The 22,410-nt window shown below is 58.9% G+C and overlaps 1 protein-coding gene across 6 annotated transcripts; it reads left to right on the forward strand.

Moving 5' to 3' along the window:
* Window positions 1–6,557: 6,557 nt before the first annotated feature.
* Window positions 6,558–21,523, forward strand: Slc29a4 (solute carrier family 29 member 4). 6 transcript variants are annotated; one of them, XM_047533603.1, is made up of 11 exons: window positions 6,558–6,743; window positions 10,017–10,205; window positions 12,654–12,785; window positions 13,005–13,118; window positions 13,448–13,576; window positions 15,459–15,533; window positions 16,768–17,012; window positions 18,280–18,415; window positions 18,517–18,704; window positions 19,539–19,779; window positions 20,517–21,523. In XM_047533603.1, exons 2-11 carry the CDS (start codon window positions 10,028–10,030, stop codon window positions 20,651–20,653), a joined length of 1,575 nt encoding a protein of 524 aa, XP_047389559.1. In that variant the 5' UTR covers window positions 6,558–6,743; window positions 10,017–10,027; the 3' UTR covers window positions 20,654–21,523. The 6 variants fall into 6 exon arrangements, with proteins under 6 accessions (XP_047389559.1, XP_047389560.1, XP_047389558.1 ...); XM_047533604.1 differs by lacking the exon at window positions 6,558–6,743 and adding an exon at window positions 8,076–8,187; XM_047533602.1 differs by lacking the exon at window positions 6,558–6,743 and adding an exon at window positions 8,101–8,120.
* The last annotated feature ends 887 nt before the right edge of the window (window positions 21,524–22,410 follow it).

Consider the following 22,410-nt stretch of genomic DNA (forward strand, 5'->3'; position numbering starts at 1 on the left):
TTGAGGATGGGGAAGGAACAGGAGGGTGAGTCATCTGGGGACAAGCTTTGAGGGGTATTGGGAAGCAGGACAAGCATGGCTTTCAGAAACTCACCCAGTGCTGGAGGACACAGTGGGGGACGCCTAGAGACCACAGAGGGGTCCTGGAAGTCCATTCTAGTAAGACACAGCTTTTTTTTTTTGGCGGTGCTGGGGATTGAACCCAGGGCCTTGTGCGTGCTGAGGCAAGCACTTTCACCAACTGAGCCATATCCCCAGCCCCAAGACACAGTTTTTTTATTTACTTTATCTTCGAGCCTCTCAGGCCATTTAGAACAGTGCTTGGAATCCATCACGTGAAAAGAGGCAGCGTCTTGTTTGCTGGGAGTGGAGGCCCTGCGCACCCTCAGGGTCAGACCCACCACCACCTCTGCAGGAAGCAACCTGCTGCCTGGCAAGAGGCCAGAACAGGCCTGGCCGCAGGTCCCAGGGGGCCTGCCACGCTGGTGACCGCCTCATTCTATGGCCTCCTTGACTGTCTTTCAATCCTAGTGCCGGCTTTTCTCCAGGAGCTGCTGATGGAAAGGGAGGACAGACATCCATTTCCAGAGCCCCGGCCACTGCCAGCAAGGGTGCTGGACCAGTGGCCTCGGCGTCACCGCAGTGACGACAGGCCTGGAGGAGCCTCGCCTGCAACCCCATGGGGACGCCACCCACAGAGGCATCAGAACAGAGCCCGTCAGAACATACACAGTGCGCAGAGCTCAAGGCAGCTTTGACCTCCCAGTCAGGGACCTTTCTGGGCTTTCCGTTTCCCCAGACTTAAATGGGCTTCGACAGTGTCCTGCGTCACGTGTGGCCAGAACTGAACGGAAGGATGTGTGCAAAGGGCCACCCAGGGCTCGGCCCGCGCTGCTCCCGCTCACTGGGCCTTAGCAAGTGTCAGACCTCAGGCCAAGCCCTCCATCTCCTTTCGGCCTCACACAGTCCTTTTAGCTTCTCTTTATGGATGAGAAACAGAGAGGGAAGGCAAGTGGCCTGAATTCACACAGCTCTTACCACAGTGCTGGGCTTCCCCGAGAGTTGAGGTTCCCTGTGAGGAGACAAGGACTCTTGGCAAGTCACTGGCCTCCCTGGACCTTGGGGTTCCTTTGTCAAAGTGAGTTTAACATCCACCTTAGAAGGCAGAAGGGATCTCTGTGCATGAGACCCTTGGCATGGGGCAAGGCAAGGACGAAGCATTCACACTGGATGGCAGGACAGGGGACGGCATGGCCCTGAGCCACCACCAGCACCCAAAGTCCACATACTGGTCATCTCCTGCTACATGATGCCGCAGGACACACACCTCAAACGTAGGTGGCCTGACAGCGGTGCCTGTGGCTCTCCCATCTTGGATGGTCGGTCAGCGGCTCTGCCAACTTTGACAGGCCTCGCAGGGGAGCAGCTGGCTGGCTGCCGGCTGGTCTGGGATGGCCTGGGCGGGGCTCTGTCCACACGCCTCCATCTTTGGGTGCTTGGCCTTGGCATATGCTCTCCAGGAGGGCAGAGGCGTCCCAGCAAGTCATTTTCAAATCTGACTGATCACGCAACGAGCATTCCATCAGCCCACTGTCAACTGCACAGTCAGAGTGACCCCAGCAAGTGATTCTGCAAGATGGGGTTCCCACCTGCAGAGGCCACACTGCATGGCCTGTCCTCCTGGCTGTTCCTGGGAATGCACCCCTTTCTCCTGCCACTGCCCCCCACTCCCCGGACCCCTTAGCTTGGCCCCAACACCTCCCATACCATGAACCTCTGCCAAGTAGGCAATCAGAGTTCTAGACCTTTCCTTTCCTGTGATATCATGGCATGCATCGTTTGGTTTCATCTTCAATTCCTGGTTCCTGGCTCATAACTCCCTCCCCAAGACAAAGTCATAGAAACCAGGATTCCTCTTCCCAAGTCGATCACAGAAACTCTAACCTGCTGTCCTGCTGTGTAGAAGCTGCCTAAGGAAGTCCCCTGACCTGCCGCATCTGAGATGACAAGTCCCCCGTTCCAGAGGGGTCGTGCCCCAACTCTGGAGGGCGGAGCCTGCAGAGAGGCCAGGAGTCTGACTGCGCAGGCCTGCTGAGTCTCCCCGCCCAGTCTGCCCTGAGTACGGCAAGTCCCTGTGTCCAGCCACATTTGGATGTGGTTGTCCACCACATCCCCCCGCACACCCAAAAGCTCAGGGTGAGGGACCTTCTGGCCAGGCACCCGGGAGGCTCCTGGAGGGTGGCACCCCCGAGAGGCAGGGGAGCCCTGCTCCCTCCCAGCCTCCCCCGGGCCTCTCTTCATCCGCACCCTTCCTCATCAGCCAGTCCCCGTGTCCCCTGGGTTTCATGAACAAGCCAATCAAACTCATTAGGGGGTGGTGGGGACCCCTCTTTATAGCAGGTGGGTGAGAAGCACAGTCAGTGAGACCACCTGGGATTTGTGATTGGCATCTGAGGTGAGGCTGTATGGGGACCGAGACCTCAACCTGTGGGATCTGACGCTACCTCAGGTAGACGGGGTCAGGGCCGGGTGGGGTTAGAGGACACCAGCAGAAGTTCTTGCTTGCTTGAGAAACCCCCACGGCGTGCATCTCTTGGCACCTTCTGCCCTCTAAGGTGGACGTTAAACTCACTTTGGGGGTCGCAGAAGTGATCTGTGTTGAGGGTGTGTAGTGGGAGACACTGGGTTTGTGTCCATTTTCTCTACACAGTCCCTAACAAGCATATTTTAAAACCTCTTTTAAGTTTTCCCTGTAGACAGTGAACATTTCTACTTAAGATTATTCTAGTATGTTCTCTTCGGTTGGCATTGTGAAGGTTTTCTTTCACTGTGGTTTTTTAATTGTCTGTTGCACCTATGAAACAGCTATTGAAATTCTTAAAAGTATTTTATTCAGGTCACTTAGATCTTCCAGCTATATAACCCTGTCACCTACAGATAATCACTAATTCTTTTCCAATTTTTATGTCGTATTTCTTTTTCTGGTCTTATAACATTAGCTAGTATCCCAAAGCGGAGAGAGAGGAGGTGAAATAATAGAGGCAGGAAGACACATCCAATGTGTGCTTTTGTGTTTAATGGGATGCATCTTTAGACTGCAGTATGCATAAAACATCCACTGATTTCTAGTTTATTAAAGTTTTTTTAATTACAAATGAATATTATTTTTATCACATGCTTTTCCCATATCTATATAAATAATCATGTTTTATTCGCTGACCTCTGAATATGATGAATTATGTTGACAACATTCCTTATGAGACCATCCTTTCATTTGGAATGTTATGGGATATTCTTAATTTAAGATCTCTGGATTCCTTTTGCTAATATTTTTTTTTTTTGCTAATATTTTAATGGGTATTTAAAAAATTTTTTTCCTGTACTGAGGATTGACCCTAGGGGCATTCTACTACTGAGTTACAATCCTCAGTCCTTTTTATTCTTATTTTGAGACAGGGTCTCACTAAGTTGCTGAGGCTGGTCTTGAACTTAAAATCCTCCTGTCTCAGCCTCCCAAATCACTGGGATTATAGGTGTGTGCCACAGTGCCTGGTTTACTTGGGATATTCTGCTGATATATTTTTTTCCTTGAGGTATATTTGTTAGATTTAGCAACTTTTTTTTTCTTTTTCCCTCTGTGCTCTGGAATATTTTAACTAGCATTCTTGTTCTCTCACCTTTAAAAATTTGATCAGATCCTGTCATTCTGTGAAACTGTGAAAGCTAGGTGTTTGGGAGCAGCAAAGTAGGAATTTATTATCAAAATTCTGTCTTTCCTCTCCAGGGATTGTTCTATTTAAGTTTCTTTCTCTTCTGATAGCAGCTTTTCTGCTCATTTATAGTTTCCAAAAAAAAAAAAATCATTTATCCAGCTTCTCCAATTTTTTTTATACAGTAGAAGATATATTTTGCATTTCTTGTCATTTCCTATTTCTGTGTTACTTAACACTTTCACTCTGCCAGCTTTCCAGATTATTATAAATCCTTCCTAACCACATATTCTGGTGACAAGATTTCTCTGTAGGGTTACACATGATTCCACTGATTTTCTTGGGTTTTTCGAATGTAACAATCACTTCAGGGAGGAATGAGACTTGTGGGGCTACTTGCAGTGTTTGACTATTATGACAAACATCTTTGGCCATAAAGCCTTTTCTATATTTAGAATTATTTCCTCGGGCTAGATTTTCTGGACCAAAGGGTAAGCATTTTTTTTTTTTTTTTTTTTAGGCCAATTCACTTTATGGAAGGGTTGTTCCAATTTGTGCTCGCACCAGCAACCCAGCAAAGGGAAATTTTTAAAACCTGTGTCTGTAGGCATGGTGATACACGCCTGTAATCCAGCCATTCAGGAGACTGAGGCAGGAGGATTGTAAATTGGAGGCCAGCCTCAGCAATAGGGAGGAAAAGGTTATTTGCAGGCTCACGGTTTCAGATGTCTTAGTCCATAGAAGGTCGGCCCCATTCCTTGGGGCTCAAGGTGAGGCTGAACAACATGGCGGGAGAGGGTGATGGAGGGAAGCAGTTTACATCATCAGGAAACAGAGAGAGAGACTCCACTCTCCAGATACAAAATATATGCCCCATAGCCATGCCCCAATTCCTACCTCCTCCAGCCACACCCTACCACTTCAATTAATCCCATCAGGGATTAATTCACTGACTGGGTTAAGACTTACAACCCAATAATTTCTCCTCTGAACCTTCCTGCATTGTCTCACATGTGAGCCTTTGGGGGACCCCTCACATCCAAGTCATAACTGTCTCCAATTCCTCTGGTGGCCAGTAAGACCCTCCTTGGCTGACCTCTGTCCCTGGCTCCACCTCCCATCCTGGGTCCTCTGTCCCTCTGTCCCTGGCCACATTCCCTGCCTATATTCCCTGGGAGGTTCCCCTCACCCAGAACACCCTCACCACAAACTTCCCCAAACGGGCTCCTTTCCAGCAAGTGAATCTCTTAGCCCAGATGTCACTTTGTCATAGAGTCCTTCACTGACCACCTGGGTAACTGCCTGCCTGCTTCTCCATGATCATACACTATTGTCCATTCATCACTCCGTGTTCTGGTCTTTCAAGCACTCGATACTCTAGGTATCATGCTATTTGTTGCCAGGGTCCTCCATCAGATTGAAGCCCATGGGGTCAGGGAACCTGGTGCGTCCCTGCCTGGATAGCAGTCTCACCCTCATGGACTTGGTTTCATTGGAAGCCTTCACTCCCAGGACATCAAGGTGTGTCTTCCTGAAGAGGCCAAGAATGCCTGTTCAGAGTTCCAGCTGTGACTGATTCTTAGGGACAGCCCCTGGCACAAGCAACAGCAGAGGAAGGCCAGGTGCATCTCACCCTGGAGAGTGTAACACTGAGCATGAGAACCCAGAGACCATAAAGTAGTCCCTACTCTCAGGGACTTCGCCTCTCCTGGGTAGGCCTTGGGAATACCCAGCTATGCGCAGCAGGAACCCGGAGGCTCCCTGGAGGCGTGTAAGTCACCGAGGTGCTTCTGGCAGAAGCCTAATCTGTTGGGAAAGGGAGGAAGAGCATCCAGGTGGGGCCTGGCAGGTTCCCTTGCCACCTCTGCCAGTTCCAGCTGGTGCCTTGGTCCTGGGGGACCTCCTCTGATCCCCATGGACAGGCCCAAACTGGAGAGACCCGGGCGCTTTCTGCTTTCCACCCGGTTCCTGACCTCACCTCGGGCACCACTCTTCCACCCGCCCGATTGCCGACTCATTTCCAGGGACAGAACAGTGAGGAGACTTTTCAGCAACCAACAATGTCTCTGAAGCTTCAGTGGCCTCTCAGGGACATGTCACAGGGAGTAAACCGAAGTTCAAGCGAAGTGTGAGCGCTAGGGCGACAAGGTTTAGGAAGGGTTAGAATTCCATTTACCTGGAGAAAAACAAGACCGGGTGATGGGAGGCCACCTAGTCAGGTCGGATCCGAGGCTGGGAGAAAGTGGGGATCCAGCGAGCGCCGCACGGGAGCGGGGGTGCGGGAGCCGCCCAACTCCCTGACCTGTCTGGAGTCGCGCTGGGCACTTTCTCTAACTCTCCAACTCCTACTCAACCTGCAAACATTTCAGTCTGGTCCCCCTGACGGGGAGAGGAGGAGAGTAGGCATGGCACCAGGGTTAAGGGATGGGCTGCGAAGATGGTGGGCTAGGTCAGCCGGAGGCCACCCTGAGGTCGCCAAGGTCACAAAGTTCAGCCCCAAGGGTCGGGAATCAGGACAGGGTCTCGGCCCTGCCCCCACCCTGCAAATGGGACGGGAAGGAGGAGGGGGAAGACCCTAGGGGCGTGGCCTGATTGAGGGGGCGGGGCCGGGAGTTGGGCCGGGGTGGAGGGGGGGAAAAGAATGGGACGGGGAGGGGAGGGGCGTGACCAGGCGGAGGGGAGAGGGGCGGGGCCGGGGCAGGAATAGGGCCGGGCGGAGGACCGGGAGGGATAAGAGGAGGGGACCGGTCCGAGAGGATGGGAGGAGGGGGCGGGTGCGGGGAGGGGGCTGGGCCGAAGGGCGGGGGAGGGCGTGGCCAGGCGGGTGGAAGGCGGGGCAGGGGGCGGGCCCGGCGCGGGCGGAGCGCGGGCCCGGCTGTGCTCGCCGCCGCCGCCGCCGCTGCTGCGCCCCCCGGACGCGCTCGCGGACCCGGGGCCGGGGCGGACCTGGCACCGGCGGAGGACGCCGGCCGCGCCCGGCCCGAGCGGGGCAACGGCGGGGCGGCGAAGACCCCAGCCCGGGGCCCGGCCGAGGTAAGCTTGGCGGCGAGGGCGGCGGGCGGGGCGGGGACGAGCTGCGGCGCGGGGAGACGCCGGCGGGGACCTGTCGGAGCCTTTGTCTGCGGCGCGCGGCCCCATCCCGTCCCCTCCTCTCCGCCGGCCCGGACGCCGAGTCTCCCACCGCACCCCTGTCCCGGAGAGCGGGGGCTTCCTCGCCCCGTCCAGCATCCCAGTTGCGAGCGCGGGACCCGGACCCAGGAAGGTGACAGGCGCCGGTAGCCCAGGCCAAGCTGGGTCTTGGCGCTGCCTCCCTCCTCGGGCACACCCCAAGTTCCTCCCGAACCTCCCTCGCCCATCTCACTCCTTTTCCCAGACAGCCGCCTCCTAGTTCTCGGGAAAGCTGCTGGAGAGGTGGGGCCTGGGCCCCGGGGGTCACCTCGTGTTGCCCAAGGGGTCCCCCTCTGCCTGGGGCCCCGGGCCTGGGATCCAACTTTGCTGCTGCTGGGGCCTGGCAAGCAGAAGGAGCCTCTGGGGCTGCTGAGCCTCTGGGAACCGGCTGGCACCCAGGCCCCGGGAGGGCAGTGGGCCTGGGCAGTCTGGGAGCCTACTCTGCGTCCCAGGCCCTGCCCAGCTCATGGCCCCCACATTCATCTGTCCTCTGGGGCTCCTGGGAAGTGGGTGGCCTGAGGGTCTTGAAACCCTGCTGCTGTGAGTTGGGCAGCCCAGAAGCTGGCCTGTGGGATGAACAGCGACAGGGGACAGGGCATCCAAGGGCATCCAGCTAAGCAGGACTTGTGGCAGAGCCAGAAGTTCAAGGCCTAGGAGGGTAAGCAGACGGGCTTTCCAAGTGAAATTCAGTTTCCCTTGTCCCTCTGCTGGCTGGAAGTGGAGCTCAGCAACCTCTGAGCCAGGCCAGCCTGGCACCGCCACCCCGCACCTCCACACTGCCCTGGGGCACATGCAGGCCCCACTGCCTTGGTGGCCGAAGGTAGTCTGTCAGACCCAGCTCGTTTGAGCTGCCTGACCCTGGACTTGACCTCTGTGTACCTCAGTCACCCTTTCTGCAAAATGGGGGTATGAGCCATCCTTTGCAGGACTAAGAGGATCAGTAGCCCTCTGACCCACATGGCGCTCTCTAGGCAGCTGCTGTGCCACTATTGAACACCTACTGTGTGCAGCCACACCTTCCCCACCGCCACGCAGCCCCTCTCCATTCATGAAATACTCTCTCCCCTTGCTTTGCTACTGTGTCCTCGCAATAATGAGGTGGGGACCCTGAGGCCCAGGGGATGGTCTAAAGGCCAAAGAAATGACCTATGTCGTTTCAGCTACTCTGTGGGGCTGGCACCGAGGAGTCCTCGTAGCTCAGGGTGAAGGAACAGAGAAGTCTCATGAACACTGACTTTATGTGTATGTCCTTAAATCTTAATTTAAGGGGACACAAGAGGAGGACCATCTGAGGCCTCGGGCAGCTGGTGTGAGTGGGGGTGTCGGGGGAGGAGAGAGTTAAAGGCCACAGGATGGTGGCTGAGGCGGGCGGTGTAGGTGGCAGCTGCCCGCCACGGTGACTGAGCCAGAGGGAGCAGAGGGGCCTCCTCCTGGCTGACGCTGAGCACGTCCGCCTTGGCGGGTGGGGCGGCCTCAGTGAGGCAGAGGCCTCACGTGCTGCCCAGGCACATCCAGGACGCTGTGGGACCTGGCGCTGCATTTCCGGAGCCCTTCCTCTCGGGATGTGGATGCCCACCAGGGCTGAGCTTCCATCCTGAGGGGACTGTCCCCTTCCCCTGGCTCTGTGTGTCTGACGGGGAGGCCAGGTGGGCCAGGACGCCAGAAGGGCCTGAGCAAGGCTCTCCAAGCCATCGCTGACCCACAACTCTTGAGGTCAGGCTGGTGTGTCCAGTTAATAGGCAAGGCCACCATCATTCAGGCCCAGGCCAGCTCCGTCCTAGACTCTACTCTGTCCCCCCAGTGCCAGATGTGGCCAGAGGAGCCAGGAACTTCGGGGCTATCAGGAAAGCCTCGAGCCAGGAGGGGAGGTGAGTCCAGCTTCCCAGCCCCCAGAAGGAGAAGCCTCTGACCTCGTTTCCACTGGTCATGGCTACCGATCCCCTGGGTCAGCCCCAGCTGGCAGGGGCAGACTTTCCCCAGCCCTTCTAGACCAGAAACAGGGAGGGCTGCGGGTTCCTAGCCCCAGGAAGCCCCGTCTTGCCACTGGCTCAATAAAACTAGAGAAGGGGGGCAGGGGCCCAGAGGGGAGCACCACCCATCTGGCAGCTGGAGATGGGGTAAACTGAGGCAGGGGAGCTGGAGAGGCGAAGCCCAGAGATGGGCACATGGCAGGCCAGCCCCAGAGGTCACAGGAGTAACGGGGCACTCGGGTCCTTGGGGCTGGCGTCTCCCAGCTTCCTCTGTGCATGCCTGTGGGGCCAGGGACGCTGAGCACAGCTCTTGGGAGCCCAGTGCTGTGGTGTCCCATCTCTACCTTTGTCTCAAGTTTCTACCTTGTATCCATTTTGCAGTCAGATAAATGGATCAGTGTTATTAAAAAAAAAAGAGTAAACGTTTTAGGGGGAAAGCTGGGCACCCTGTGCACACACAGAGTGGGGGTCTCCCTACCAGGGAACACTGAGCTCCTTGCCTTTCCCCCAAAGGTAAGAGCTAGCAGATCCAAACTAAAGCAAGGAGCACTGAGGCAAGACCATAGGCAGAACCGCCTGTCACTAAAGGTGGTTGGCCTCGAAACCACAAGGGGAATGGGGGCTCTGAATGCCACACAGACCTGCTTTTGGGTCGAGACTCTACCACTTTCTGCCTTTGAGGCCAGAGCAGGAGCACCCCTTTTGCTGGCTGAATAATGGATGAATTTCAGCACCTCCCTCCCAGGGACAAGGGACACGTGAGGTGCTTCTTGCTTGGTGCTGGCACACAAAGTGCTCCATAATGTCCCCATTGTTCCTGATTGCTCACCAAGTCCTGGCGTTCCACCTCCAGATAGTCCCGCTCCCCCCCTTCCTCCCACGTCACTGCCGCCACCCACAGGCAGGCCACCGTGGTTGCTCCTGGGTGACAGCCTCTGAGCTGGTCTCCTGGGCTGCAGGCTCTACCCTTCCCATCCCGTCTCCATAGCAACACGAGTGAGCTTCCTAGGACACCTGGGGCGACCACCTCGCTGCTGTTTGTGTCCATCGTGGCGAAATATCAAAAAGGAGGAATGAGTGGAAGGGACGGCCCCGGGGTACTGCTCGGAGGGGCCGGGGGTGTCCTCCCGTTCTCTTCCCTCCCCTGCCTCACCTCCTTCCTTTGCAGCACATGCCGTCATGGGCTCCATTGGGAGCCAGCGCCTCAAAGAGTCCGGAGGGGCGGGCACTCCTGACAGGAGCGTGGTGACCAGCTTTGGCCTCCAGGGTCTCCAGCTGGAGGCCAGGGCAGCGGTAGCGGAGGCAGCGCGGGACCAGGGCCTTAGGGCCAGGGGCATCCTGACGTCCATGGACTCTGGTGAGTGAGGGCGTGGCCAGGTGTGTCACCTCATGCATTGACCCATGGGACTTTAATCTAGAAGTAACATTGGTCACGTTCATTGGGCAAATAAAACCATGCCTAACCGCAAAAGAGCCTAGAAGGAAGATTGGACGTGAGGCTCAAAGAGCTGGCTTTCAGCCCAGCTGTGTGCCCTTGGGCGAGGACCCAACCTCTCTGATCTCAGTTTTCCCACCTTGAAGAACCGGGCCAAGTGACTGTGAGATCAGACTTGCAGACTGGATCTGAAGTTGGATGACCTGGGTTCAACCCCACCTCCTGTCCTTTGCCTGCTTGGGGACGAGGGCAAGTCACCTCCCTTCTCTGTTGGTCAGTATGCTCCTCAGGGGACTGTACTGTGCCTCCCTAAGGCTTCCCCAGGGCCAGGACCATCCTGACACTCAAGAGGCCCCTGTAATGGCCGATCCTTTTGGGGAGTGGCTATTGTTTATACAAGCACCACTTCAGGCTGAGTGTGGCTTCGTTCTCTGGTCCCTTCTCTTTGCATGTGGGCAGTGGAGGTTCTGCAGGCCAAGCCCTGTGCTGGGCAGACAGGGTTCTGCTCCTGTGTGGAGGGACAGAACTAGCTTGGGGCCTGTTCCCTGGGGGCCAGTAGACACCGTGGGCAGGGGTCCTGGCAACCATGAATGATGGTCATAGGGGCAGTGGTGGACTAACCAACATGGCCCAGGTGATGGTGGGCTTGGTGGTCAGTCAGGGCTCAAGGAGGGAAGCAGAGTCGGCAGGAGACAGGTGGGCAGACAGTGAGTAAGTAGGTAGAGGCGTAGACAGAGTTATAGATGTGCTATGTGCGTGCACGGGTAGATTGATTACCACAGAATCAGCTCACTAACGCGGAGGCTGGTGAAGCCAGTGCCCTAGCCCGTTTTCTTTTGCTATAACAAAACGCCAGAGGCTGGGTACTTGATAAAGAAGAGAGGTTTCTTCAGCTCCCGGTGCTGGAGATTTCACAGCATGATGTTGGCATCTTGCTCAGTCCTAGTGAGGGCCTCATGGCAGATGGCATCACAGCAGTCAGAACCCAGGAGAGACAGAGAGGTCATGTGGGGAGACTGGAGGCAAGAGAGATTTAGGGGAGGTGCCAGGCTCACTGACAACAACCCAGTCTCGGGACCTCTCCCAAGAGTGAGAGCACTCCTTAAGAGAAGCCCCGGTCCTTTTAAAGGCTCCTAAAGATTAAAGGTATTCCACCTCTCAACACGGCCACACTGGGGACCAAGCCTCCGGCACATGACTGCTTGGTGACAAAACATCCCCAACCACAGCAACCAGCCAGAAGTCTGTACGACATGCAGTTAGGAAGGAAGGTCACCGACAGGCCGGAGTCGTGAGCTGGCGAGAATGTGAACTCTAGGAAAGCCCGAAGGTTTCGCCTGCTTGGGCTAGGCCCACCCTGGGTCTTTTTCCTTTATTTTTTTAAATTGTTGATGAGCCTTTATTTTATTTACTTATTTATTTATATGCGGTACTGAGAATCAAACCCAGTGCCTCACACTTGCGAGGCAGGCACTCCACCACTGAGCCACACCCCAGCCCCGATTTTCCTTTTGACCAAGTCGGAGTCCACTGAGGAGGGACCTCACTGTGCAGCAGCCTTCCCGGCAGCACCCAGGCGGATGCGTCACTGACAACCGAGGAGGTACTTCAGCTCGCCATGTTGGCTCAGGGCAGCGACTGTCCACCCAGCCGCCCTCGTCCTCCAAAGGCGGTGCCAGTCACGTTGCCACCGAGCATGGTGCAGCTCACGCCCTGTCCCCACACCACGCCATCCTGCCGGCCAGTCACACTTCTCCGTCCATATCCTGTCCCTCCCACACGAGCCCGAGGTGACGGTCGTGAACCCTCGTTAGTGACGAGGACACACAAACGTGAAGAAAACCAGAACATTTGGTCACTGAGTAACATACTTACCGCCAGGCGCTCGACCCCGGAGCCACGTCCCCAGCCCTCCTGTAGTTTATTGAGAGACAGGGTCTCACCGAGTTGCTCAGGGCCTCGCTAAGTTGCTGAGGCTGGCTTTGAACTCGCCATCCTCCTGCCTCAGCCTCCTGAGCTGCTGGGATGACAGGCGTGTGCCACGTGCCTGGCAGGGAAGAGAGTGACAGGCCTCAAAGGGCCAGAGCAGGCTCCCCGGGGACTGGCCCCGCCGCGGAGTCTTCAGAAGCCTGTTCTGTCCAGCTAGGCCGCGGCCATGGTGGGGCACGCTGGCGGCAGCGGCCTCCTGGCTGTGGACGGGCCGTGGCCTCGATGGCAGTAGACATGGTGAAGGCACCCGTGTTGGTGGTGCTCTGGTGACAGCAGCCCTGGCACTGGGCCGTGACAGGCCCCCGGGCGGTGGTGGTGGGCTTGGCGCGGTGGCTGTCGGGAGTGGGCTTGCCCTCCTCTGACCTGAAGCCTTGGCTTTAGCGGTGGAGGAGCCCGTGCCCGATGACCGCTACCATGCCATCTACTTCGCCATGCTGCTGGCCGGCGTGGGCTTCCTGCTGCCCTACAACAGCTTCATCACCGACGTTGACTACCTGCACCACAAGTACCCAGGTGGGTGCTGCCCCGTCGGCCCGCCTCAGGGTGCTCAGCGGCTCAGCTGGGGCGCGGGACCCCGCTCAGCGACCCTTTCTGTTCAAATCCTGGCTCAACTCTGAATTGCTGAGTGGCCTCCGGGCAGCCACTCACCCTCTCTGGGCAGTCGGCTTCTGGGGTGAGCACGGGTGGGCAGAGGGTGGGCTGCCCCTGAGCACCGCTGCCCCGGCCCTCCAGGCACCTCCATTGTGTTCGACATGAGCCTCACCTACATCTTGGTGGCGCTGGCCGCTGTGCTCCTGAACAACGTCCTGGTGGAGAGGCTGAACCTGCACACCAGGATCACCACGGGTGCGCCCGCGGCCCCCAGCTCCCCTGCCTGCCCCGCGCCCGCCTCCCCGGGTTCCCTGGGCCTCACGCTCCCCGTCTGTGAAATGGGCACGTTTCCTCGGGGTGCCTCGCATCCACACTGTCCCCGGGGGCCCGCGCCAGCTCCTGGCCCAGCAGGCTCTTCCTTCCCGCTCCTCTTCACAGCGGCATCCAGCTTCAAGGCTCAGCTCAAATGGTGCCTCCTCCAGGAAGCACTCCGGGGTGCCCCTCGAGTATCCAGGGCGCCTGGGCCGACTCCAGGGGGGGCGGGGGCAGGGGCGGGGCTGCCCCTCACCGGCCTCTCCCCACAGGCTACCTCCTAGCCCTGGGTCCCCTGCTCTTCATCAGTGTCTGTGACGTGTGGCTGCAGCTCTTCGCACACGACCAGGCCTATGCCATCAACCTGGCTGCCGTGGGTACCGTGGCCTTCGGCTGCACAGGTAGGGAGGGACTGGGCTGCCCCGGCCCAGCGCACGTCCTCGCCACTCCCCGCGGCCACGGCCGAGGTGCCCGGCTTCCTCTGAGGTGAACTGGCCTGCAGGAACTTCCCGTCCGCGGCTCTGTTCCTCTTGGGCTAGGGCTCTGGATTTTTTTTTTTTTTTTCCTAAAATCTTTTATTTTAAAAAATTGCAAACCTCCAAAAAGCCTGCAAGCATAAAACAGTGAACTCCCTCTGCCGCTCCTCTGCAGACGTAAATTCCCCTTAAACATAAATAAATCTCCACCTTGGCTGCCTAACGCTAATACTTCAGGGTACGTTTCCTAGGATTTTTTGGTACTTGGGAAGTAATCTAAGGATGCTCTACCCCTGAGCTACAGTCCTGGCCCTTTTGAGTTTGAGATTGGGTCTGGCTAAGTTGCTGAGGCTGACCTTGAACTTGGTATCCTCCTGCCTCGGCCTCCTGAGTCTGGGATTACAGGTGTGTGCCGCTGTGCCCGATTTAGATATTTCTGGAACCACATTACAACTGCCAGAGTCTGGAAAGTTCACTGTGGGGAGACTGTTATCAAAGCCTAGACTTAAATCTCAGGGATTGACCAATAATGTCGTTTGGTGGTTGCTTTGTTTTGCTGGTGGTGGTGTTTTTGCAGTGCTGGGGCTGGAACCCAGGGCCTCGTGCACGCGAGGCAGGCGCTAACCACTGAGCAACAGCCCAGCCCCTTGGCCCCACTGTTTTCCTGACCTGGATCCACTCCAGCATCACACCTGTGTGTACTGGCACATCTTTTCCTCTCCTTTAATCTGGGATGATGCCTCTGCCTGTCTCTGTCATTCATGGCAGTGACATTTTGGAAGGGTCCACGTGGATCGTTTTGCAGACTTTCAAGCCTTTTATTTGGGGGAGGGGGCGAGTGGATGCCAGGCATGCAGCCCAGGGCCTCCACACATGCTAGGCAAGTGCTCCGCCATGAGCTCCAGCCGCAGCCTTCAAAGCTGTATCTGACCCTGACTTCCAGGAAGGAGTGCATTTGGCAAAATGACCCCAGGAGCATGCGTGCACATTTGTGTGGGCCATCAGGGCTTGTGGACTCGCGCTCCCACCCGGCAGCATGCTCAGGTCTGGTCTGTTCTGTCAAAAAGCAAGTGCTGACCTGGGTGCCATGGCGCATGCCTGTAATTCCAGCTACTCGGGAGGCTTAGGCCTTAGGAGGATTTCAATTTCAGGCCAGCCTCAGCAACCTGGGGAGACCCTGTCTCAAAATGGAAAATAAAAAGGGCTGGGATGTGACTCGGTGGTAGAGCCCAACCAGGTCAGAGCCCCGCTACTGGCACAGGGCCCACAGTTAGGGACTTGCTGGGTTTGGGGGGCTAAGTCAGCGCATTTTCCCTGAATCCTGCTGGATTTCTGTGCTGGATGGGACAAGAGCAGCTCTGCTGTGCTAACAAAGGAGCCCAGAAACCTCTGCTTCGGATTTCTCGCTCTTGTTGCCTGTCCGGCTCACGCCAGTGGGAATGGCTGTGTTCCACAGTCTCTTGGGGACTGGGGTTCTCGGTCCGACAGCCTCCCTGAGGTGGCGGCCTCTTGGGTCACTACTGGAGGAAGGTGGAAAGGCCAAGTGAGCTTGCACTGCCTCGTCCTCAAGTGGCAATGTCGTCTCTGCGCCTGTTGCATTGGCCAGGGCTCCTTGGTGGCCCTGCCAACCCCACGGGCAGGGATGTGGACGGCATTATGTGTACTATTGGTGACATCCCTGTTCCTGCCATGGCTGCAAGGTGGTCTCAGGACCCTCTCAGCCGGGGTGGTGCTGACTTCTCTGCACGCACCTCTCCCGCCTGCAGGTGACCGCTGGTGTCTCACGGTGTCCCCTCTCTCTCTTAAGTGCAGCAATCCAGCTTCTATGGGTACACGGGGATGCTGCCCAAGAGGTACACGCAGGGGGTGATGACTGGGGAGAGTGAGTATCGAGACCCCAGAGGGGGCACTGAGCTGCCTTGGGCTCTGGGAGCTTATTCCTGGGGAACCCCAAGCATGTGCCCCAGCATGCTGGGCTGGGGACGGGTGGAGTGGGACTCACTCCCAGCCAGGGGCGTGTGTGCGGGTGTGTGTGCGCTTGCACACTGTTTCTGGAGTGTGGTGGCTGGAGTGTGGCTTGTCCTGCATGCCTGGGGCTCATCCCCACCTCTCCCGTGAAGTAGGGTGTTTACCCTCAGCCGAGACCTTTCTCAGAGCCCCTTCCCCACTGGCTGCCCCTCCTCAGCCCCCTGGCCCCGCCTTCAAGCCACAACCTACCCAGCAGTCCTGGGGCGTGGACAGGCCCTGGGGCAACCTCCTTGTCTGTCCTCTGCACTCCAGGGCCTGTAGGCAGCCCACCCGGTTGTCCTGCTGCCTACTTCCTGGCCCCGCAGGGCGTTGGAGCCAGTGATCTCCCGTGTCCTCAGTCCTCAGCCTCCTGGTTTTGTTTTGGGGTACTGGGGACTGAACCCAGGGTGCTCAACCACTGAGCCACGTCTCCAGCCCTTTTTATTTTTTTTTTATTTAGAGACAGAGTCTCATTAAGTTACTTAGGGTCTCGCTAAATTGCTGGCACCGACCTTGAACTTGCGATCCTCCTGCCTCGGCCTCCCACGTCGCTGGGATGACAGGCCTGTACCATGGCATGGCGCCCGGCTTCCTTCTGTTCTTAACGCTCGAGTACATGGCCCATACCAGCCCCATGCCGGGCCGCTAGTCCCCCCAGTCCGTGCCTGACTCCCTTGTCCTGCAGACTGGAGTCCCCTCCTGGACAGGAGTTCTCTAACGCCCCTGCCCCGTCTGTGCTCCGTGGGAAACCTGTTACAGTTCCCTGACCCCAACCTGCCTCCTGTGCTTCTGGGACATGGAAGCCCTGAGAAGAGCCTTGTGTGTTCCCATCAGATCCTCTGGCCTGGACAGTGCTGGGCCCTCAGGGAAGGCCGAGAGAGAGAGAGAGAGAGACAGACAGACAGACAGACAGACAGACAGACAGACTGACTTTGAGGGGGCTGAGCTCAGGCAACAGTGCTGGAGGGGACAGTGAGCCTGCACGCTCCTGGGGTGCTGGGAGTGCGAGGCTGCGGGTCTAATGACCAGGAGAGGGCTGGGCGGGGCGCAGTTGAATGGGGCGTGGCTGGGGGCGGGGTCAGGCCCCAGCCCCTCCTCCCTGCCCCCAGGCACCGCAGGGGTGATGATCTCCCTGAGCCGCATCCTCACCAAGCTGCTGCTGCCGGACGAGCGCGCCAGCACGCTCATCTTCTTCCTGGTCTCGGTGGGCCTGGAGCTGCTCTGTTTCCTGCTGCACCTGCTGGTGCGCCGCAGCCGCTTTGTGCTCTACTACACCACGCGGCCGCGCGACAGCCGAGGCTGCCGGGCAGGCTACCGTGTGCACCACGACGTCGCCGCCGGGGACATCCACTTTGTAAGTGCTCACACCAGGTGTGGGTTGGACTGGCGTCCATCCCTGCCGCCAGCCCTGGGCATATGCCTCCTGCCCAGTCCTGGCAGAGTTCCTTCCCTGAGCCCCTCCTTGGCCCTGGGTTTCAGGCTGCACCCATCTGCATTCTGTGGGGTTAGGGGCTCCTTCAGCTGCTGTAGCCTGTGAAGTGGGGTGCACACGGTTCCCTTCTTTGTGACACCCCACATACTGCAGACAGAAGTCCCCATCCTGTTGGGACAGACTCCCAGGAGGGCAGCAAGGCTCACCGCTGCCTGAGTTCCTGTCCAGAGTCAGGGAGAGGACCCAGGAGGTGGGACAGAGTCCCCATAACCCCCACAGGGAGGACACAAGAGCCAGCCAGGAAATGGTGTGCCCCAGGCAGGAGCAAAGGGTGACTGAGGGCTCAGGCCTGTGGCTCCTGGCTCTGCTGAGGTCAGGACCCAACAGGGGCCAGCTGCTGGCCTCCCAACCCCAGCAGAGGCTCCTCCCCTGCAGGGTCCCCAGCACAACACCTCAGGCCAGTGAGTGGCTTTGGTATCAGTCCCTGGGTGGGCAAGGACTGCTGGGCAGGCTGTGGACCCTCCGGGCAGCTGGGGTGCCCTCTGGTGGCGGCATGGCTGCATAGCGCCCTGGCCAGCGGCTGGCGGATGTGGGGTCTGAAGCCACCTGCAGGCAGGAGTGCCTGGACACCTGGAGGGAGGCAGGGAAGGGGGCCAAAGAGTGTCCTCATCAGCAAAGTGGAGTAGGGTGGTCATGCAGGTTTTGATCTAGGCAATTGCCTGGACTCTTGACTGGGGACACTGCAGTGGACTGTCCCTGGTGGAGCCCAGGGGAGCGATCTGGGGAACCCCTCCATCCGGGAGGCTCTTGAGGAGCGACTTCCGGGCTGAGTGCCAACTCACCTGAAGGGGAGTCTCAGAGCCACAGGAGGGGCTGGGGGGCTGGGAGAAGCTGGGTATGTTTGAGGGACAACAGAGAAACGGAACCCGGGGGGGCTCAAGGGGCCTCTGGGCACGGCGTGGGTGGGGTGCTGGGCCTGGTGTGGTCAGAGGCGGGGAGAGGGTTTATGGAGTCTTGAGAAGGAATGGCATCTCTGAAGTCTGAGACATCTTGGGAAGTGAGGAAAGAGGGTGTCTGTACACAGTTGGTGCCAACTGAATGTCAGCCTGAATGTGGCTTTCCTTCCTTGGGCTCGATGCCTGGTCTGTGTCCCTTTCTCCAAACTCCATCGGGCCCCTCCTCCCTCCAGGAGCACCAAGCCTCGGGCCTGGCCAACAGCGACTCCCTGGACAGCCCTGCCCACGAGGTGGCCGGCAGTGGCGGGGCCTACATGCGCTTTGACGTGCCTCGGCCCCGCGTCAAGCGGAGCTGGCCCACCTTCAGAGGTGAGGGGAGCCCACGTCCTGTCTGCATGCCCAGGTGGCGCCGGTGGGAGGCGGGCAGGGCCCCTGGGGGTGCCGCCCTCTGACCCCGCCCACTCCCCCAGCTCTGCTGCTGCACCGCTACGTGGTGGCCCGGGTCATCTGGGCCGACATGCTGTCCATCGCGGTGACCTACTTCATCACACTGTGCCTGTTCCCTGGCCTGGAGTCCGAGATCCGCCACTGCGTGCTGGGCGAATGGCTGCCCATCCTGGTCATGGCTGTGTTCAACCTCTCGGACTTCGTGGGCAAGGTGGGCTGCCCACCTGCCCTGCCCCTGGTGGCCCTGGCCCATCCGGGAAGATCCCTAGGCTGAAGGTGCATACGGGACTCAGGCAGGGAGTGTGGCGACCATGCAATGTCACTGTCCCCACCAGCACCCCTTGGAGGGTCCGGTAAGGTGGCTCCAAGTGCCAACTGCATCTCAGCGACCAGACTGACCCTGTCCTCTTGCCCCACAGTCACTAGTCAGTGGGACTCTGGGGTGGTCCCCCAGGCACAGGCCGTGGAGGTAGGCGGAGAGGGGAGAAGCACCCAGAAGCCACCCAAAGGGACCAGAAGGCCCGGGCGGCACCCTGTCTGCCTCGCCTGTGGATGGAGTAGGAGTCACGCTGCCGTGTCCGATGCCTTGTGGGTTCAGGATGGGCCTCGTCTTCTGCATGAAGAGCTAAGGCTCTGAGGTGGGAGGCGACCTGTTTGGGGTCCCGCCGCTCAGAGGGCTGAGAAATGAGCTGGTGTTTCCAAGGGAGCAGGGCTGAGATAGCAGCTCCAGCCTTCCTCCTGTCCCCGTCCCGTGCCTGATACAGGTGGCTTGGCCCTCATTTCTCTAATAGTCAAGGTCCCATCTTTGGGATGTGTTGTGTGTAGATTGGGGTCAAGCACACGACAAGGACCATCTGTTGCCATAATAAATGGGCTTTGGTGCATCTTCGAGGGCAAGCCGGAGAGGGCTGGGCACCAGGCTGCTCTGGACAGACCAGGGCATCTGGGGACAAGGGTGTGGCCAGAATCTACCGTGGAGATAGGAGAGGAGGTAGGCCGGGGAGGGCGGGGCCGGGCGGGTGTCCCAACGCCTGGCTCCCTGCAGATCCTGGCCGCCCTGCCCGTGGACTGGCGGGGCACCCACCTGCTGGCCTGCTCCTGCCTGCGCGTGGTCTTCATCCCCCTGTTCATCCTGTGCGTCTACCCGAGCGGCACGCCTGCCCTCCGCCACCCGGCCTGGCCCTGCATCTTCTCCCTGCTCATGGGCATCAGCAACGGCTACTTCGGCAGCGTGCCCATGATCCTGGCGGCAGGCAAAGTGAGCCCCAAACAGCGCGAGCTGGCAGGTAAGGCTGCTTGCCAGAGGAACGTGCGGGGCTCCCTCCCAGCGGCCCAGCGGCCCAGCGGCCCAGGGTAAGGAACCCGGAGCCTGGAGCAGCCACGGCCCGACAGCAGAGCCTGCGCTTGGGTTTTAGGAGTCAAGACGAGGCCAGGGAGGGTGTAGGTGTGGGGACTTCTGGAAACCGTTTCTCGCACTCCTTCCGCAACTCCCAGGGGAGCCCGCCTGTGTGCGGGGCGGCGCCTCAGCTCCAGGAACACACCCTGCCACGCTTGTGGCACTGACGGATGGGGAGACGGGTGAGAGAGTCACAGGGAGCCCAGGTTTGGGCCGGCCCAGGGCAGGAAGGCTGGTACTGCCGTGGACTGAGACACAGGAGGCCCGTGGCGGGTGGCTTGGACTTGGACTTGGACTTGGACTTGGGCCATGGTGTGTTCGAGGAGCCCAGCAGACATCCCAAATGGTCCCTGGCAAGGAGGGAGTTGGACTTTAGAGGCTGTAGATAAAAATGGGTGGGGGACAGAGAGGCAGGTGAGGCCTGGTCCCCCGTGGAGGAGGACCCAGGACCGAGGGGTCAGCCGGTCCTTGGGGAGGTGTGCTCACACAGGGTGTCACAGTCTTCCTGGGAGCTGGCGGCTGTCACTACACACCACACCTGAGCAGGGGCCACTGGGTTGGTCCAGCTGGTGTGGCCCTGGGGCCTGGCCGCCCCACACCTCCCGCTCAGGCCAGTCTCGTCCACAGGGAACACCATGACGGTGTCCTACATGTCTGGGCTGACCCTGGGCTCCGCCGTGGCCTATTGCACCTACAGCCTCACCCGCGATGCCCACAGCAGCTGCCTCCGCTCCGCCAATGGCTCCATCTCTGCTGGCCCCTGAGTCAGGACAATGCAGGCTGCTGGCCCTGCCTGCTGCCCAGGGAGGGCTGCTCAGGCTAACGAGGACCCTGAGGCCTGAGGCCCCCTCCCTGTCCTGTCCCTGCCTGCAGTGCCTGCGGGGCCCCGGCCTCCGACCTTGCCAGTAACGCCACCTCTCTGGGTCCAGCAGCCTGGAGCGTGTTTGTGACCCAGGGCTCTGCTCAGCACTGTGTCCTGTCCAGCCTCACACCCGTCCTCCCGTCTACCCAGTGGTCCCAACTCTAGCCAGGACAGCACTCTGCAGGGTCAGACCCAGCCTTGCCCACCCAGGATGGCAGAAAGCCATCCCGTCCCTGGCACCAGCTGGGGGTGCCCTATTTCAAACACTAGTGCTCCCAAACACAGTGCCCTTGCCCAGGGGGTGGCACCTCTGGGTCTGCACTGGCCTCTCCGTGTGCGCAGCACAGCTGGCCTGGGCAGCTGCCCGTACTGAGGTCTCCAGTGCACCCTGATGCACAGGCCAGGGGCTGTGCCTAGCAGGGGTGTCCCCATTGCCCCCTGGTTGTTCTCAGAACATAACAAGGGACAGGTGTCAGGACCACAAAGTAGGCCCTCTTGGCTGAAGTGGCCTCTTGACCCAGCGAGGCTCAAGGAGGGACAAGTGGAGTCCAAGAGTCCCTGCCAAGTAGGGAGGGGCTAGAGGGCTCTTTCAGTCATCAGGCTGGTTTTGGGGTGTCCTGCCAAGGACGGTTTTTCCTGGGGAGGTCACCGGTCCTTCACATCCCTGGTCCCAGCTGTGATTGCCGTGTCCTGTCCCCTGCTGTGTCCTGTCCACATGCGTGTCCTCTAACTGTACCGCACTGGCCATTAAAAGATGACGGCAGAGACTGCCTCACCGCACCTGCTGAGACGCATTCGGGTGGGGATGGGCTGGGGTCGGACCGCCATCTGGGGCGCTGCAGGCGGGAGGAGGGTGCCCGGGATAAGGCCAGCCCACAGTGCTGGGCCTCCGTCTCCCGCCTTGGAAAGGGTCCGCCTGCACTGGGAGGAGGGCTGGTGGGCCAGGTGTGGGGCGGGGGCTGTTCACATGGGGTGGGGCTTGTCACACACCTTGGTGCCCCCTCAGCCCTCATGAGGATCGGGGAGGCAGGTTGGCCCCTGTTCCTCAGGGACTCAAAGCCAGGTGACATGAATCTGAGCCTTCTGGGCTCAGGCCCCAGCTCTAACTGATCTGTACAGCTTGGACACATTCTTGTACCTTTCTGTGCCTCAGTTTCCCCCAAGGAGGACTGGGGTTCCCTTGATGGAGGGCCACCTGAGCTCCAGGCCTGCAGCCTCAGGAGCCTGCTGCATCCCCTGGGGGCACAGGTGGCAGTGGTGGGCCAAGCCCAAGGAGCAATGCCAGAGGTGGCCACCAGATGGCGCCAGCACACCCCTCCTCCCCCACCTGTGGGCCGCAGGGACGCCCATCCCCTGGCGACAGTCACACTGCACAGGGCCATCAGAGCCCAGGCCAAACCCTTCCCTCCAGAGGCTGCACCAGCTGCCCTGGGTGTTCACATTTGTCATTGCCTTGCCCTTTGTCACAGCCGCGACAGCGAAGCCAGAATGACATCTGCAGCCAGTGTCCCCTCCCTGCTGCCTTTCTAGGACCAGAGGTTCAAGGCAGGCTCAAGGCCACTCGGACCTGCAGTGCCTTCTCCAGGTGTGGACACAACTTTTGAAACACCAGGTACTTTGTGTCCTACCTGATACAGCAGCTGCTGGCCAGCCCACCTG

The sequence above is a fragment of the Sciurus carolinensis genome, chromosome 18, assembly GCF_902686445.1.
Source record: "Sciurus carolinensis chromosome 18, mSciCar1.2, whole genome shotgun sequence".
Lineage (NCBI taxonomy): Eukaryota > Metazoa > Chordata > Mammalia > Rodentia > Sciuridae > Sciurus > Sciurus carolinensis.

Bases quoted from the DNA above. Each gene is read 5' to 3' on its own strand.
- Slc29a4 (XM_047533602.1), top strand. The intron at 13,119-13,447 runs GTGCGCCCGCGG...CTCTCCCCACAG, and splicing joins GCACACCAGGATCACCACGG to GCTACCTCCTAGCCCTGGGT. The intron at 15,534-16,767 runs GTGAGTATCGAG...CCCTGCCCCCAG, and splicing joins GGGGGTGATGACTGGGGAGA to GCACCGCAGGGGTGATGATC.